This window comes from Osmerus mordax, chromosome 14 (assembly GCF_038355195.1).
Source record: "Osmerus mordax isolate fOsmMor3 chromosome 14, fOsmMor3.pri, whole genome shotgun sequence".
NCBI lineage: Eukaryota > Metazoa > Chordata > Actinopteri > Osmeriformes > Osmeridae > Osmerus > Osmerus mordax.
Window position 1 is genome coordinate 9,645,957 of NC_090063.1, and position 15,727 is coordinate 9,661,683.

Genomic DNA, 15,727 nt, shown 5'->3' on the forward strand with positions numbered 1-15,727 from the left:
TGCCCTCCCTCCGTCCCTGTCTCGTGTTTATCCCTCTTTCCGTCACCCACTCTGTCTCCTCAATCTCTCCCTGCCTCCCTCTGTACCTCAGTCTCTCTCCTTCTTTCCCTCCTTCTTTCCCCCTCTCTCTCTCTCTCTCTCTCTCTCTCTCTCTCTCTCTCTCTCTCTCTCTCTCTCTCTACTTCTCTCTCTCTCTCTCTCCTTCTCTCTCTCTCTCTCTCTCTCTCTCTCTCTCTCTCTCTCTCTCTCTCTCTCTCTCTCTCTCTCTCTCTCTCTCTCCCTCCATCACTAACCCATTCTCATGCTTTATAACTGGGTAGCCATGCATGCCGGCTGTATTGTGATGAGTAGGGAGAGACAAACAAAGGGAACACTGTGGAAACAAAGAGAAAGGTGTGTGTGTTCCTGCGTACGTGTGTTCACACTTGTGTGTGTTCTTGATTTGTGTTTGTCAGTGTACATGTTTGTGTGTGTGTGTGTGCAAACCTGACTTGTATTTGAGGCCTCCTAAATTTGTGTGTGTGTTCTTGTGCAGTACATATGTTGTGTGAGAGGATGTTGACGGTGTCCCCACCGGAACATTGCCGACGTAACGTATCGCTGGTATGTGATCGAAGCGCGTTTCCCTCCGTGAGACGCGGGTGCGTGTGTGCGTGGCATGCGTGTGTGTGCGTGGCATGCGTGTGTGTGCGTGGAGAGGGGTGTAAACACTCCAGTAATGCTCCCTGTCACGCCCTTCTCCCCCTCTCCTCCTGGCCGCACCTCTGTCACACCGTCCTGCAGGCGTGTCAGATTCAACACCCTCCCACGGGCAGGGGGGGCAGGGGGGCCAGGGGGGGCAGGGGGGGCAGGGGGGCCAGGGGGGGCAGGGGGGGCAGGGGGGCCAGGGGGGGGCACACAGCTTTGACACTGGCATGAGCCCAGGGAGGTGTCAGAAGGGAGGTGTCTGGGTTTGGACCCACCCCGACTGTGTGTGTGTGTGTGTCTCTCTCTGCTTGCATGACAGTTTGCGTGTACGTGTTTTGGTTTTGTGTGAGATTCCGGTCATTAGATTTGGGGCATTGTGTGTGTGTGTGTGTGTGTGCGTGTTCAGGTGCATTCCAGTGGGTGTGCGTGCTCGTGCGTGTGCGATTGTGCTCGCATATTTGCAAAACCCCACCCCAATTTTCCCATGCACATCCCAGGGCATTTCATCAAGTGTGTGCATAATGAGAACATTCAAATTTTTCCTTTTTTATTTTTTTTTTGGAAAAGAAAATCCCTACAACCCCCCCCCCCCCCCCCCCAAAGGAAGGTCTAGTAGCTTCTCATTCTGATGATGTCGTGCAGCTTGTCTCATGAAAGCCATCCGTCCCTCCCCAAAAGCCTGTCCTGGGGCTGTGGGGATTAGACAGCAGATTAAGAGCTGGTAAATATGAGCGCAGTAAACACACGGCTCACTTCTCTAACGGCTCACTAGCTAGCACTTGTGTGGCGCTTCAGCACAAACACACGCACACACAGCAAGACAGACATGTAGACAGACAGACGCAAACAAAGTCATGGATTTACTCATTCGCATGAATCTGCACACTCACACACTCATGCACACACAAGTTACACACACACACACACACACACACACGCAGGCAGGCAGGCAGTCTAACCTGCTGTTTGTTCTGGGGCCCCTCAGCCGTTTGAAGGGGAGGCCAGGCAGAGGACGTTTTTGGTACAAAGAGGTCAGAGGATTCTCTTTGATGGGTTTACCCCTGCTCAGAACACAGCTCAGCCTACAGAACTGCTCACCTAAAGTACTGCTCTCTCACTCCCTTTAGCTCTCTCGGCCCCCCCCCCCCCCTCTCTCTCCATCTCTCTCTCCATTTCTCTCACTATCTCTCTCCATCCCTCTCTCCATCCCTCTCTCCCTCTCCCTCTCCCTCTCCCTCTCCCTCTCCCTCTCCCTCTCCCTCTCCCTCTCCCTCTCTCTCTCTCTCTCTCTTCTCTCTCTCTCTCTCTCTCTCTCTCTCTCTCTCTCTCTCTCTCTCTCTCTCTCTCTCTCTCTCTCTCCCTCTCCTTCTCCCTCTCCCTCTCCCTCTCCCTCTCTCTCTCTCTCTCTCTCTCTCTCTCTCTCTCTCTCTCTCTCTCTCTCTCTCTCTCTCTCTCTCTCTCTCTCTCTCCCTCTCCCTCTCCCTCTCCCTCTCCTCTCCCTCTCCTCTCTCTCCCCTCCTCCCTCTCCCTCCTCCCTCTCCCTCTCTCTCTCTCTCCATCTTGCCCATACTGCTCCACATGATCCAGCATGACAGTCCTGATCCACTGGCTCCTTCCAGCCACATGGTCACTTACAGTTTAATGACTGGACAGTCGAGGTGCAAGGGAGCTGCACAGCTGTAGCCTAGAGCACACACACACTCACACAGTTCCCAATCTAAAGGGAATTATCCAGCAGCCTCATTCCCACAGACCTGCAAAGCTGTCCAAGCTGGATCTCTACCTCATGACTAATGTGTTGGAGTTTGTTTTATTTAGTCAGCCCGGGACGCTTGGGACCTCACTGCAGTGAGAGAGGCCGCTAATGATGCCACCTATGTCTGACCCGGTGCCAGTTGTGAGGGCCCTCATCTGAGATGAGTGTTGTGTTAACATAGGGCCTGTCTGCCATGGAGGGTCCTGCTATTTTAGTTTGTTTGCTCATGTGTGCTGTTTAATGAAAAGCTGCGGGGCCGCATCTCCCTGGATGTGTGTCAGGCAGGCAGGAGGGGAGCCCAGGTTCTCTCTATCCTGCTCTTCCTCTGCCTCTCTCTCTCATCCTGTGTCTTTCTCTCCTCCTCTCTGTGTATCTCTCTCTATCCTTGTCTTCCTTTTGCCTCTCTCTCTCTTTGTATTTGTCTTTCTCTCTTTCTTCTTGTCTCTCTCTCTTTCTCCTTCTCTCCCTCTCTGTGTCTCTCGCTCTCTCTTTCCTGTTCCCACTCTTACCTTTCTCAACCTCTCTCTCTCTTCTCCCTGTCCTTGATTTCAGTGCGTCTTGTCTCTCCCTCCCTCGCCCTCCTCTCTCTCGTGGCAGGTTTGAACATGAGGGGAGCTCATTAGACGGGAGGAAGAGTCAATGCCTCGGCTCTGAGGGCGTGGTGCTCTGCTCCACTATCAAGGTTCCCCCTCAATCCCTCCTCCGGTTCCATCCATCCCCAGAGCAACGCTGCCAGGAACATGTGGAAGTACAGTACCCCCAGTGTGGCTGCGTGTGAGTGTGTGTGTGTGTGTGTCTGAGTGAACCACATATATTTGAGCCTTTCCAGCCTTACCTTTTATCTGGCAGATTCCCATCGACTGTTCTGTGGGGTTGTCGTCATGCGCTCGTCATCTTCCCGTTGAGCCTTCCTGTGTGATCGTGCTCGCGTGTTCTCTTGAACGTTGTTGGGGATCATGCCAGTGTGCCAGGCCCATCCTCCTTCCTTTATAGACGAGTGCGTGGACCAAACAGCTCACAGGGTTTCCATACCGCAGAAATGCTCGGATGTGAGCCTGCATTTGTGAATATCATGTTTGCGTGTGTGTGTGTGTGCGGTGTATGTTTGGGGTAGTGTGTGTGAATGGTTTGTGGTTGCGCGTGCCGTGCGTGTGTGTTTGGGATGAGAATGTGTGAGAACGTGCTGCCTTGTATCAGAGGGATGATGATAAGAGTGTGTGGAATTGCAGACATCCAGGCCTCCTCGACAGCCTGCGACAGACACAGGGAACACATGCACTGACGGAGCGCCAACGGTGACATTACCTCGCATCATCCCTGCCAAGAACGATCCGCGTCACTCAAGTCGCTCGCCTGGTATGCGCTCGCTTCTCCCGGGAGATCAGAAGGTTACACCGGCACGCCATTTACACCAATCAGACGGCATTCACGCTCCGCGTTTAGCACTGTCATTATCAATCGGAGACGTTCGCCTGCGCTAACTGAACCAATTACTCTCTTCCTCCAGCAGAGGTGATTGACTTCCTCTGTGACGACAGATGCTGGAATCCTGCTGGCTGGCCTCCAGTGGGAGACTCCCTCTTATTCCATCGGAGAGAATAGCAGGCAGCTGGCTTGGGACACATGAAAGGGAGAGAGAGAGGCCTGCATGGCTGATGTAGAACAGACATCTGCATAGCTAATGTAGTAGGAGGAGAGAGAGAGAGAAAGAGAGGGAGAGAGAGAGAGAGAGAGAGAGAGAAAGAGAGGGAGAGAGAGAGAGAGAGAGAGAGAGAGAGAGAGAGAGAGAGAGAGAGGAGAGGAGAGGGAGAGGAGAGGGAGAGGGAGAGGGAGAGGGAGAGAGAGATAGATAGAGATAGAGAGAGACACACAGAGAGAGAGAGAGAGAGAGAGAGAGAGAGAGAGAGAGAGAGGGAGGGAGAGAGAGAGATAGATAGATAGAGATAGAGAGAGACACACAGAGAGAGAGAGAGAAGGAGAGAGAAAGAGCTTTTCATAGCTCTCAACTGTAGGAATGGAAAGAGAGCGAAGCAGAAATGTCTTCCAGAATCTAAGTGTGGACGGGTGTACTTGTCCACCCACACAGGTCAGATCAATGACCCCTGTTGGACTGTCAGCACTTGCGTCACACGGATGTGTGTGTCTCTCTGCTTCCAGTGTCTTCAGTCTGTGGGGATACTTTTTATTTTTCCTAGGATTCATTTGTGGATAACCTAAACATAAAGGAAACCATCCTCACGTTGAATGCCCAACTGTTCAGCCGCCTTTGTTTAAATATAAAGTAGTGTCAGTACGTGGTGTTCTTAACCTGTCTCCGGAAAAAGAAAGATTTCCTCAGTTTACGCCTGGCTCTTGTCACATTTTCAAGTGTAGTCCCAGAGTTTAATTACACCACTAGTTGATTGCTTACCAGCACTCAACAGGCAGGATTAGCCTGCTTATGAACTAAGCTACACAATGACCTTGACATGAGAGAGAAACACTCCCTTTAGCTAATGGCATCAAGCTCACTCCATTGAGTCAAGCAGTCTGGAGACAGGGCACTACTTAGTTCCTTAGTTAGCGCTGGTCGGTAAATGTCAGCGCATGTCAGGAAATGTCAGAGGTAGCCAGATGTCATACCTTAGCGTCCATGTTCATCTTCAGTGGAAAAGACACCTGGGTGCTCATCTGACGGGGGCGTTGAGCTGTCAAAGTGCCTGTTCTCCTACCTCGCCTGGACATTTCAGAAGTGGTGCTTTAACCACTGGCGTTGTTGCTGAGCACCCTCAGAGTCACTTAGTAGGAAAGCCTGTTCAATCCAGCTATTGGTCCGCAGCTAGCTCTCCCCCTCCGCCTGCCTTCAGGGCCCCCGGCTCCCTCATGCACCATCCACGGTGCTCCTCCTCACCCCCCCCCCTACTCCCCCCTCCTTCAGTGCTGCCTCATTCCAGCTGGCCCTGACACCCCAGGGAGTTGCTTAGCTTCTCATCCCCATGGCAACATCCCCCCCTCCCCACACACACACACACATCCTCAACCTGACCCTGTGTAACCCCCATCTGCTCAGAGACACAAGTCCCGAGACAATAGCAAAAGCTCTCCTCGGCACGTGTGTTAAAGTTGTGAAGAGTCCACCCAATGTGTGTCTTTGTGTGTGTCTGGGCTTGTGTGTGTGTGTGTGTGTCATTCAGGGATTAGGATGTTGGAATTAAATGTGTTGCTTCATATAGCCGCAATAGTTTTTACAAGGATGAGTGTTTTGTCTTTTTCCAGTTCAGTTTTAGTACGAATTCCTCTCAGTTCCAGTTATTATCACACTCCTGTTTTTATTCTTCATCTCAACAAACACCCCCCCCCCCCCCCCCCCTCTCTCTCAAATGCACACACACAATTACTCTATTTCTCCCTGGAACGTACAGTAGGTGGTATTTTTCCACAGTTTTCTACGGTAATCACAGCCACTAAGTGCATCTTATCAGCCAAGTAATCAGGATGCTTCTCTCCGTCCTTCCAAAGGGAACAAATGGTCAAATCTAGGCCGTTACTCTGTGCTGAATGTCAAGCAGTTGAAAAGTGAGCCACATTACAAGTCCCTGAGTCTCATTTAATCCTGTTAAGCATTTGGCGTAACTCATAAGACATGTTGACAAAGAGTTGGTTTTCCTTCCCTTTTATGGATTTGGCTGCTGTCACAGTATTTAAATGATTTTGTGGTGAGCTTGAATGATCTCTGTTTGCCCTATTGGACTGTAAGGACTATGAATGTCCTTCTTGCTGGGTGGACCACATCAAGTTCACCTAATGTGTTCACAGCTTGTTTGTAGCCAATGTAACCCTGGGTGTCCTTCAAAATGCATTACTGTTCTTGATTTGTTTCAGAGTTGTATTTAGGTTTACCAGCTGCCAGTAGCTCGACCACAGGGTGGTTAGCACCAAACCTCCATGCTAATTAGACTACAGATTCTATGCACCTGTGCAGTTTGGGCGCTCACACATGGGTAATCAGCATACTACTCAGTCAGCCAAATGGGATTCAAGTGGACTATCAATGTTTACCTTCACAAGTAACGACTCACATCATTTATTATAACCCAAGTCTTAATATGTATAATGATCTGACCAGCATCATGAATCAAATCAAATCAAATCTTATTTGTATAGCCCTATTTACAAGCAATGTCACAGAGGGCTTCACATACGCGCATAGAACTGCCCCTCGACCAACCTAAACCCTCAAGGAAGACAAGGAAAAAAAAAACAGAAAAACTCACTAGAGGAGAACAAATTGAAGAAACCTTGGGAGGAGCTATTCAGTGAGGGATCCCCTCCTCCAGAGACGGTTGGTGAAGAAGCGGTGCAGAACACAGGCTAAACATAGTCATACAGCAGGGAAGTGTCAATGGGTGTTGAAACACCAAAATCCAGTGTTCAACTTGGGTCAAAGTAGGTAAAAAGTCAGTTTAAGCAGAGGTAGCCACAGGACTGGGGACTGTGAATAAGTTTCAAGTCATTATAAAGGTTATAAGTCCAGGAAATGATGTAGATGCCATCCATAATGAAGCTTCTCCTCTCTGTTAGCTTAATCACCCCTGATCAGCTCACCTTTTTGGACACAGGAATTGTGACAAATACTATTTATTTTACTATACACGTATAAAATGGCAAAAAACAAAAGATTGAAAGTAAAAAAAATAATGTTTCACATCGTGTATTATTTCCTACACTCTGGTATACCCAGGCAGAGTTCATTTAAAAGCCATGTCTTCCTGCCAGTCTCTTAAAGGAAACCAAGGCTGCAGTTGCCTGTGGTGATATCCTTTAATGGAGTCAGCGTCGTGATAGAAACATTAAAGTTTAAAGCAACTCCAATAAGTTCCTCTATTAAGTTTAATGTCCTCTAATTCCTCCTCTAAACTCGTTTTTATGAATCGTGAAGTGTCAGGGACAGAGGCAGCCAGGAATGGCTGATTCTTTGATACTCTCACGTTACTGAAAGATCACACGTGGGGATACCTCCTTTTGATCTTCTTCCACCTCTCTGCTCTGTGTGTGTCCCTACACTGTTTAACACAGCACTGTAAGAGAAAGATGCTATGAACAATGTTTTGTAATGTATTGAATATTGAACTTTCCTGTTGTTGGTTTAGAAATGAGATGACAACTGTGTTTGTGTCCTGGCGTTGGTGCGAATGGGCCTAGTCTCACTGATGATAACCAGCCCATCTTGACGCAGACAAACGTCTGTGTTTGGACGACATTTTCCAAACCTCTCCCTGCCTGTCTGCTCCCCAGGAACCATGACGACCGCTACTTCTCCCATCCTGCTGAAATGGGACCCCAAGAGCCTGGAGATCCGCACCCTGACAGTGGAGAGGCTACTGGAGCCCCTGGTCACACAGGTAGGAGACCCCGACACTCACTTCCTGCCATGTCCTTGTTGCTGGGGGTAACTGTCACTGGACGGAGCAAGTTGTGTCAATGGTAACGACTGGCACTGTTAAGGTTGTTCAAGCTGGCTGTGCTCATAGTTATGGTAAATTGTTCCTGCCACTGGTTAGAAACACTTACTCTGGGTTTGTAAATTATTTTTGAAGTGTCTTGGCTATCACCCCTTCAAGTTAGGGTATGTTGGGATAGTTTTAAGGTTTTGTCCAGTTTATTTTGTGCTTTATTTCCTGGCAGAGAAGCTATAGACCACTAGCATAGCTCCATAAACAGACTCAGTAAGCCAGACATTTCTTTGTGACTCCACAAGAACTTTTCACTAAGAGGTAGCCTTGGCAACCATCCATTATTCCAGGATTGGATGAACAACCTGCTTCAGAGTAGTTATTGGCTGACACATTCTCTTCTTTTGGTGTTCGGTTTGGAAGGGCCAGACTTCCTCACTGTTTTTAAACTGCTTCTCTCTCAAAGGTGTTTCTTCCCCCCCCCCCCCTTGAGAGTTTGGTTGTTTGTATTGATTGTATTGATACTGATTGTGGCATTATTTTTTTCTAAGCTTGTTTTATCTTGTCTGTCTTTTCATTTCCTTGCTTTTGGTTTGTTTATTTGTATTGTTCTGTTGGAGTGAAGGATTGCTCCAGTTTCCAGGGATGTCTAACTTACAAAGCCAAAGACAATCTTCAGAGCACAGCATTGAAAATAGAATATAATTGAGAGTGGATGTTTATAAAGCTTATTCTGAGAGTTTGGAGGTTTCAATACAACAAGGACAAAAGGAAGAATAATGGCAGTGCTGTCACATTGCCAATTCTTGTTTATTTCTGAAAGGTTTATTTGTCATTTGCGAGCTTAACCATCAAATGATCTGCTAAAGTCATATTGGTAACGACCAATCTTGTACAGGGCAGTTGAAAGTCACTGGCTGTGAAACGGTTAACCTGGTGTCGTGAACCCTACCCCCCATTAGAATAACGTGTAAACACACACACACATTGTCCGTGGTGGTGGATAGTGCTTTGTCAGCAGACCATGGGCTCCACACTGAGCAGCACATGGCAGACACAGACTGGACGACATACGGATTGCAGAATTTCTTTGTGTGGGCGTTTGCATGTGTCAGTGTGTGGGCGTGTGCATGTGTCAGTGTGTGTGTGTGCACCATGTGTGCATTTGTGAGTTCATGTGTGTGCAGGTGGGTGTGTTAGTGGAGACGGGAGAAAAGAACTTGTTCTACAGGATATGTAAGGATATGTGTGTGTCCACTCACTGCCATTCTTGTGCCATGGAAGGCCAAAACTATCTCTCTCTTCCTCCTCCATCTCCCTCTTTTTGCTGAATTGTTATTCCTCCACCATGGACAGTTCCTCTCTCTCCCACCCTCTCTTTCCCCCTCTTCCTTTCTCCCTCCCCCTTCGTCCTCTCTCTCTCTCTCTCTCTCTCTCTCTCTCTCTCTCTCTCTCTCTCTCTCTCTCTCTCTCTCTCTCTCTCTCTCTCTGCCTGACACTTTACAGCACTCTGCCACCCTCCTGTATTTGATATTATAAAAAATAACAACTTCAGAACCCAACCTCTTTCTCAGCCTCTTCTTAACAAATGGCTTTCTTCCTACCGTGGCATATTTTTGAGGGCCTCCGACTCACGCACCAGACGGGAGCCACAACTCCACAGCTCAGAGAGTCCAGGGTGATGTGATAGTGAATGGATGACTGAACAAGGAGACAGATTTTTGTTTTCAGAGACAAGGTCTGGCTGATTGATGTGGCCAGTTTTAGGCGCTTTTCACTGACACACACACACACACACACATTGTGTAGCTTTGCCAAGCAGATGTAATGGAAACAGATTATAATTGGACAGATTTTTATCCTCTGATGAATCCTAATCAGAAACACAATAGAAGAAGAAAAATAAAATCCTCATTGCTGAGTAGAAACGGTATACATGCCTAGAATTGTTTGAGTCAGGTGATGACTCATTTAGGGACGCTGTCAATACATTATTATTTATTCTGAACAAATCATGTGAACTGGAATTTAAATTGCAACCAACCTAGGCATTTTCCGAGTATGGCTCTTCTAATGGACAACATGTTTCAAATGGATTGGCATCCAACTGAGATCGATCAGTTAACCACTACTTTGATTTGTGATCAAATCTATACAGTTTTTCTGCTTTAAATCCTCCACAGACATGAGAATAACTTGCATTACATTGTGATAGACACATTATGCTACTTCTAATAGATGGCACAGAATGAGTGAATGTGTTATTATTGAGTGAACGAATACTGAATGAGTGAATTACAAAGCCATTAGCAAACCAACTGTGTGAATACCCGGGCAGCCCTCATGACAAGCAGCCATTGTGTGGTGTTGACATGGAGGCTGAGCCCGGCATCTGGCCTGTCCATGGCGATCATGCAGCTCTCCTGCAATCACACAGAGCCAATCAGCTGGGAGCAGTTCGGGGTTTTGGGCTCATTTGGGTGCGTAACCAAGCGGCGCACGCCATCAGACCTGCGTCGGGAGGCTGGGTTTGTGGCCCACGGCTCCTCGCTTGGCTGAGTAGAGGCTGTCCGGACGGCAAGTCACGTCTGACAGCCCACCCCCCCCCCCCCCCCCCGCGGACACCCTCCTTTTGTTCTCCTCAGCCACCATGGAGGGGTTTTCTAACTGTCTGGAGACATGTGTATGCCTGTTAGAGGTGCCAGACCATGGCATGTGTGTGTGTGTGTGTGTGTGTGTGTTAGGGCCTGGAAACCTCCCCAGCCCCCTGGAGGAGGTTCCTCCCTGTCTCTGTGTCAGGTGGCTCACGGTCCTTGGCTATGGTCGTCTGAATTTCAGTGAGGAGGTGACAATGTTGACCCTGCGTTTTGGTTTGGCGTGTCAAATAAACAAATCAAAACTTGGGTGTGTGTATTTAATGTGTTTATTTCGTTATTTCTGTTTACGTGTCATACAGAGCCAGCTACACAGTAATTGTTGCACTTAAAGAGCTGATTGAAGGACAGAAATGGACAGATTGCCACTTCCTTCTCCCCAGGAAGCCATAATTAATCCCCATCCTCTGCTAGTGTGGCTGTCTTCTCCATGTTCATTATGGTGCTTCTGATTCATCCCTCTGTCACACAGGAGCCTCATACGTAATGTCAATTCCAATGTCAAGTCAACATGCTGTTTAATTCAAATACGAGGAATGTCTGTATACCCAAGGTTTCAGCGGCAGGATTTGAAGATGAAATGACAGAATTACAGTTTTTTTTTACCGTTAATGATGGAATTCCAGCTTGAGGCTCTCCAATCTCATTTCCTCTCCAATTCCCTGTTCTTTATTGCTCTCTCTCTCCCTCCTTCTTTATTTCTCCCTCCATTCCTCCCTCTCTCTACCTCTATCTCGGGATGAAGTCAGCTCGTTATTTCCCGGCGAGGGCGCGTGAGTGTGTGATCATCATAGAGAGTGGTTCCAACATGAAGCTCATTGATTCGGCGAGTGAGGCCAGGAGGAGTTCACATCCTGGTCTCTGTAGCTGAGAGACCCGGGAGATGATAATGATCTCAGATGCTTGTTATGTTAGAGCGATAGAAACAAGAGAGAGGGGGCGGAGGGAGTGAAAGAAAGAGAGAGGCCACTGGATGTGAGCTAACTTGTTAATTATATGATTCTAGACCCTCTTTGAGGTATCTTACACCCATCACACAGGTCAGCCCTGGTTAAGTCTAGCATCTAGAGGTAGGTAAGTTTTTAAATTGAACCCTAACTTCCTAAAACTAAGCAGGGCTTGAAATTTACTTTTTTAATTGTTAGAACTGTTGTCACACACACACACACACACACACACACACACACACACACACACACACACACACACACACACACACACATGCCATAAGTGTCCCTGCTGGGTCCAGCTGATGATGCTGCACATGGAAGCTGCATTCATCATAGCCCTGTTCTCTCTGGAGCTGCTGCTAGTGGCCGGCCGACAGACAGGCAGACAAGAAGAAGATAGGCAGGCACTCTGAACAGGCAGGCAGGAGAGGCAGGCCGGCAGGCAGGCAGGTAGCCATTCTGCTGGACAGTTTGTTACACTGCTGCAGGGTAGCTTGCTTGCCCATTGCCTCTGTGGAGTCAACAGTGTGCAAGTCAGAATAGGTGTGAAGTGTGTGTACTGAATCTCGCTCCCTGTGTCAAGTCAACTTGACACAGGCTTGACATATGTGTAAACATTTGGACTGCGTGCAACGTGAGCACCACACCACCAATTGATGGAAGGACTTAAGGTACAGGTGACAAATGACTGCCTTCACACAGTTCCCCTTCCTAGAAACACTAAGCTCAATACTTTTCTTGTTCATTGTATGCTACTCATGTTTCTTTCATCGCTTCACTATCTGCAAACCAATCTTGCTCAAGATTTGCCCTCCTTCCTCCTTCACCTCCTCTACCTCCTGCTTCTCAAGCTGCCTATCTCTTAAGTCATGCTTATATGACTGAATGAACTGATGACAGAGATGATATAATACATTTGAAGAAAACTGAGCCTGGCGTTGACACACTGTGGCACACTTTTAGTAGAGAGAGTTTATGAGTACTTCTGTTCATAATTCAGCTGCTTAAGCTGTGCAGACAGCAAGTATTCTCACCGCTTGGACACCGGGATTACTTTCAAATCACAGGGAATTGTCTTTTGTTGAAATGTGAAACAATTTCTTTGTCTGTTACAAGGGACCGAAAATAAGGCTTCTCCCCAAGCTTGTTTGGTAGAACCTTGTTAGAACCGTATATTGAGAAAGACAAACGTGGTGTGACGTCAGGCCTGTGAATACCAACACTGATTCCTTTTGCGGTTTGAGTATACTTGTGTGTGTGTGTGAGAGAGAAAAAGAGAAAGAGAGAGAGACAAAGAGAAAAGAGGACAGGGCATTGTGACCATTGTGATATTTCATTTGCAATCCAGCTAAGTGACTCCCAGCCCGTGGCTTTCATGGAGCAGACACCATACTGGAATATGTCATTTATTTCTCCCTACATGAATGGGATGGACAGGGTGCCAGATTTCTAGTTTCAGTACAGACAAAGCCCCAGAGACATTTAACTCCCCTGCAGAACCTCTCTGTCTCAAAGACACGCACACACGCACGCACACACGCACTCTCTCACTCTCACTCTCTCTCCTCTGTGCCTCTGTGTGTGTGAAGGGGGCAGTCCTCAGACAAGGACATGACTGCCTGGGCTGCCAGCACCACCACCGCTGCTGTCCTGACAGCACACTGTCTACTCTAGTGGGACCGTGTGTGTGTGTGTAAGTGTATCTCAGTGTCTAGTAGCTTGTCTGTGTGTCAGAGGGTCCATGCTTGTGTGTGTGTGTAGGTCGGCTTCCCATAAATAAAGTGGATGTGGCGTTTGATCGTGGCCTTTAAAGGCAGCATCGTCTTCCCAGACTGTCAGAGGCCTGCAGTTGATGACAGCCATCACACACACACACACACATGCACAGGTTTGTTTTACTATCCTAGTAAGGACTTACAATTCACTCCCATTCGAACATTGTCCCATCCCCAACCCTTACCCTGAATGTTCGAACCCTAAAACACAAAGAGCACTTGAAGTTGTAGGGCCCAAGAAAATGTCCCCACAAGGTAAATATTTTTCATTGATTGCTATCCCTGTGGGGATTTCTATTCTAGTTAAACAAGACCACACACACATTCACACAGACTCTCACACAGAGCTCTGTGTACACCCTTACACATTCAAACCACAACCCCAAATCAAACACTGGATGCTGGATATGTGTTGTACTGAGAGGCACTGCTAAGTCGGTTTCCAGTTGTTGAGCTTTTCTCTCAGAGAGAAACTGCAGGCACACAATTGATTTGATCTTCATTTAGATGCGTTGTACATTAAGAAGAATCATTTTAAGATCTGGGATTATGGAAGATCTGGAGCTACAGTACCTGCCTGTGTACCTCCCAGGAACATGCTGTATATCAGCCCTGCCCTCTGACACATCAACATGCTGTATATCAGCCCTGCCCTCTGACACATCAACATGCTGGATAGTGTTCTTCAGGCCTAGAACAAACTTGGTACGCAAGCAGTTCTGCACAGGCAGTGTACAGCCAAGATAAGGGTGGTGGTGGTGGTGGGGGGGGGGGGGCGATGTGCAAGGCTGAGAACTGCAATCTTTATCATCTGAATGGTGTGTGGGTTCTGGCGTTGGTACTTTGGCCATATGGACAGCAATTAAAAGCAATGCACCGTCTCCTAATGTCTCCGTACTTTCTATTGCTGTGTGTGTGGGTGGGTGTGTTTGTGTGTTGGATGGTGAAAGAGTGATGGAGGCTGTTCAGTCTGCATGCGCTGCACTTCTGCCAATGGGTAAAATAACTGAGCCCCCTGCTTAAATGTCTCTCTGTGCTTTACACACACACACACACACACACACACACACACACACACACACACACACACACACACACACACACACACACTGGCCCAAAGCTACTCTGCTCTGCTGCCCGTTAATAGAACTTCTTTTGATACATTAGAATGTCCTCAGATGAGAGAAAGAGATGGAGGGAGACAGCGAGAGACAGATACACAGAGACAAAGAGAAACAGACAGAGACTTTGGGTGAACTTCATAGCACTGGTGGTGTTTGTTGAGTGCAAGGGTTTAGTTTCGAAGACTTGTTTGACTGATGGACTGATTTAGCGAGGAACAGCTTCTTCCAGTTAAAATGTTAAAATGTTAATACTTACCTGTAGTGCTATTGATTAGGGGTGTAACGATACACTCAGCTCACAATACAATACGTATCACGATACTGGATGTACGATACAATACGTATCACGATAATTTGAACGACATTTTAAATGAAACTGAAATGCAATTCGCAGATTTATTTCCAAAACATTTTCAATAATTTTCTTTGTTGTACATACAATTTAGTTATCTCAGTTCATGCGATTTCTGTAAATGCACGCATGACGCAGGTGCAGAGTAGGTCGCGCGCTGGTAACTCAACCAATAGGATCAAACGGACGTTATATTGTAAAAATATTGCCATAACTCTACGATACATATTGTAGGTGTTGTATTGCGATATATTGTTCCACGATATATTGTTACACCCCTACTATTGATCCATCAAGGTCGTTTTTGAGTGGCAAGTGCAGTTTAGTCGAAGGAGAATTACTCCTACATAAATCTGTTCTCAACAAGGTCTGTGGATTATCTTGAGTAACAGGGTCTTGATTTCTGGAAAGAGACATCTCTGGCACTTTGAGCACCTCAAAATTAGTTCAATTTTATTTGAGATAAGGCACACATCTCTACATCCAATATCTACGCCTGAAAGTAGCACACACACATACACACACAAAACAGGCTATTGTTCTTCTGGGCTGACTTCCTGTCTGTAATGGAGTCCTCTCCCCTGGTGTTCCTCAGCAGGAGTTGTGCTCTGGAAACGACAAACACTCTCATTCTTACAGCTGAAATGACTCATTGGGTGAAATGGAGAACCAGACTGAAAACCAAGGCTCCTCATTTCTGCTGTCAAACACTGTTATTGCACCCAGCATGACAGCCCAATACAATACAATGCTTCTTTTCCTAAACTTTGTCTCTCTCTCTCTCATTTTGTTTCTGTCATCCTCCCTCTCTGTATCCCATTCTTTCACCCCGTTGTTGCTCTTCCATTTCATGCTATTTTAATTTCATTCTCGACCAGCTTCTCTCTCTCCGTTTCCCCTCCTCTGGTTTCCTTTACTTTCCTTGTAGGTTTTCTTTTTACTTATCTGTTGTTTTCTCAATCTTGCACACTCTTTGTCCCCTCCCTCCCTCCCCCTC

At 47.3% G+C, this 15,727-nt stretch overlaps 1 protein-coding gene across 1 annotated transcript in view; it reads left to right on the forward strand.

The window, feature by feature from the left end:
* The window catches only part of LOC136956370 (catenin alpha-2-like), a 64,969-nt gene that overhangs the window by 13,252 nt on the left and 35,990 nt on the right, over positions 1–15,727 (forward strand). Inside the window, exon 2 of the mRNA XM_067250274.1 lies at positions 7,718–7,824. Coding sequence (XP_067106375.1) covers positions 7,723–7,824 — 102 coding nt within the window. The 5' untranslated portion in view covers positions 7,718–7,722. The remainder of the gene's footprint in view (positions 1–7,717; positions 7,825–15,727) is intronic.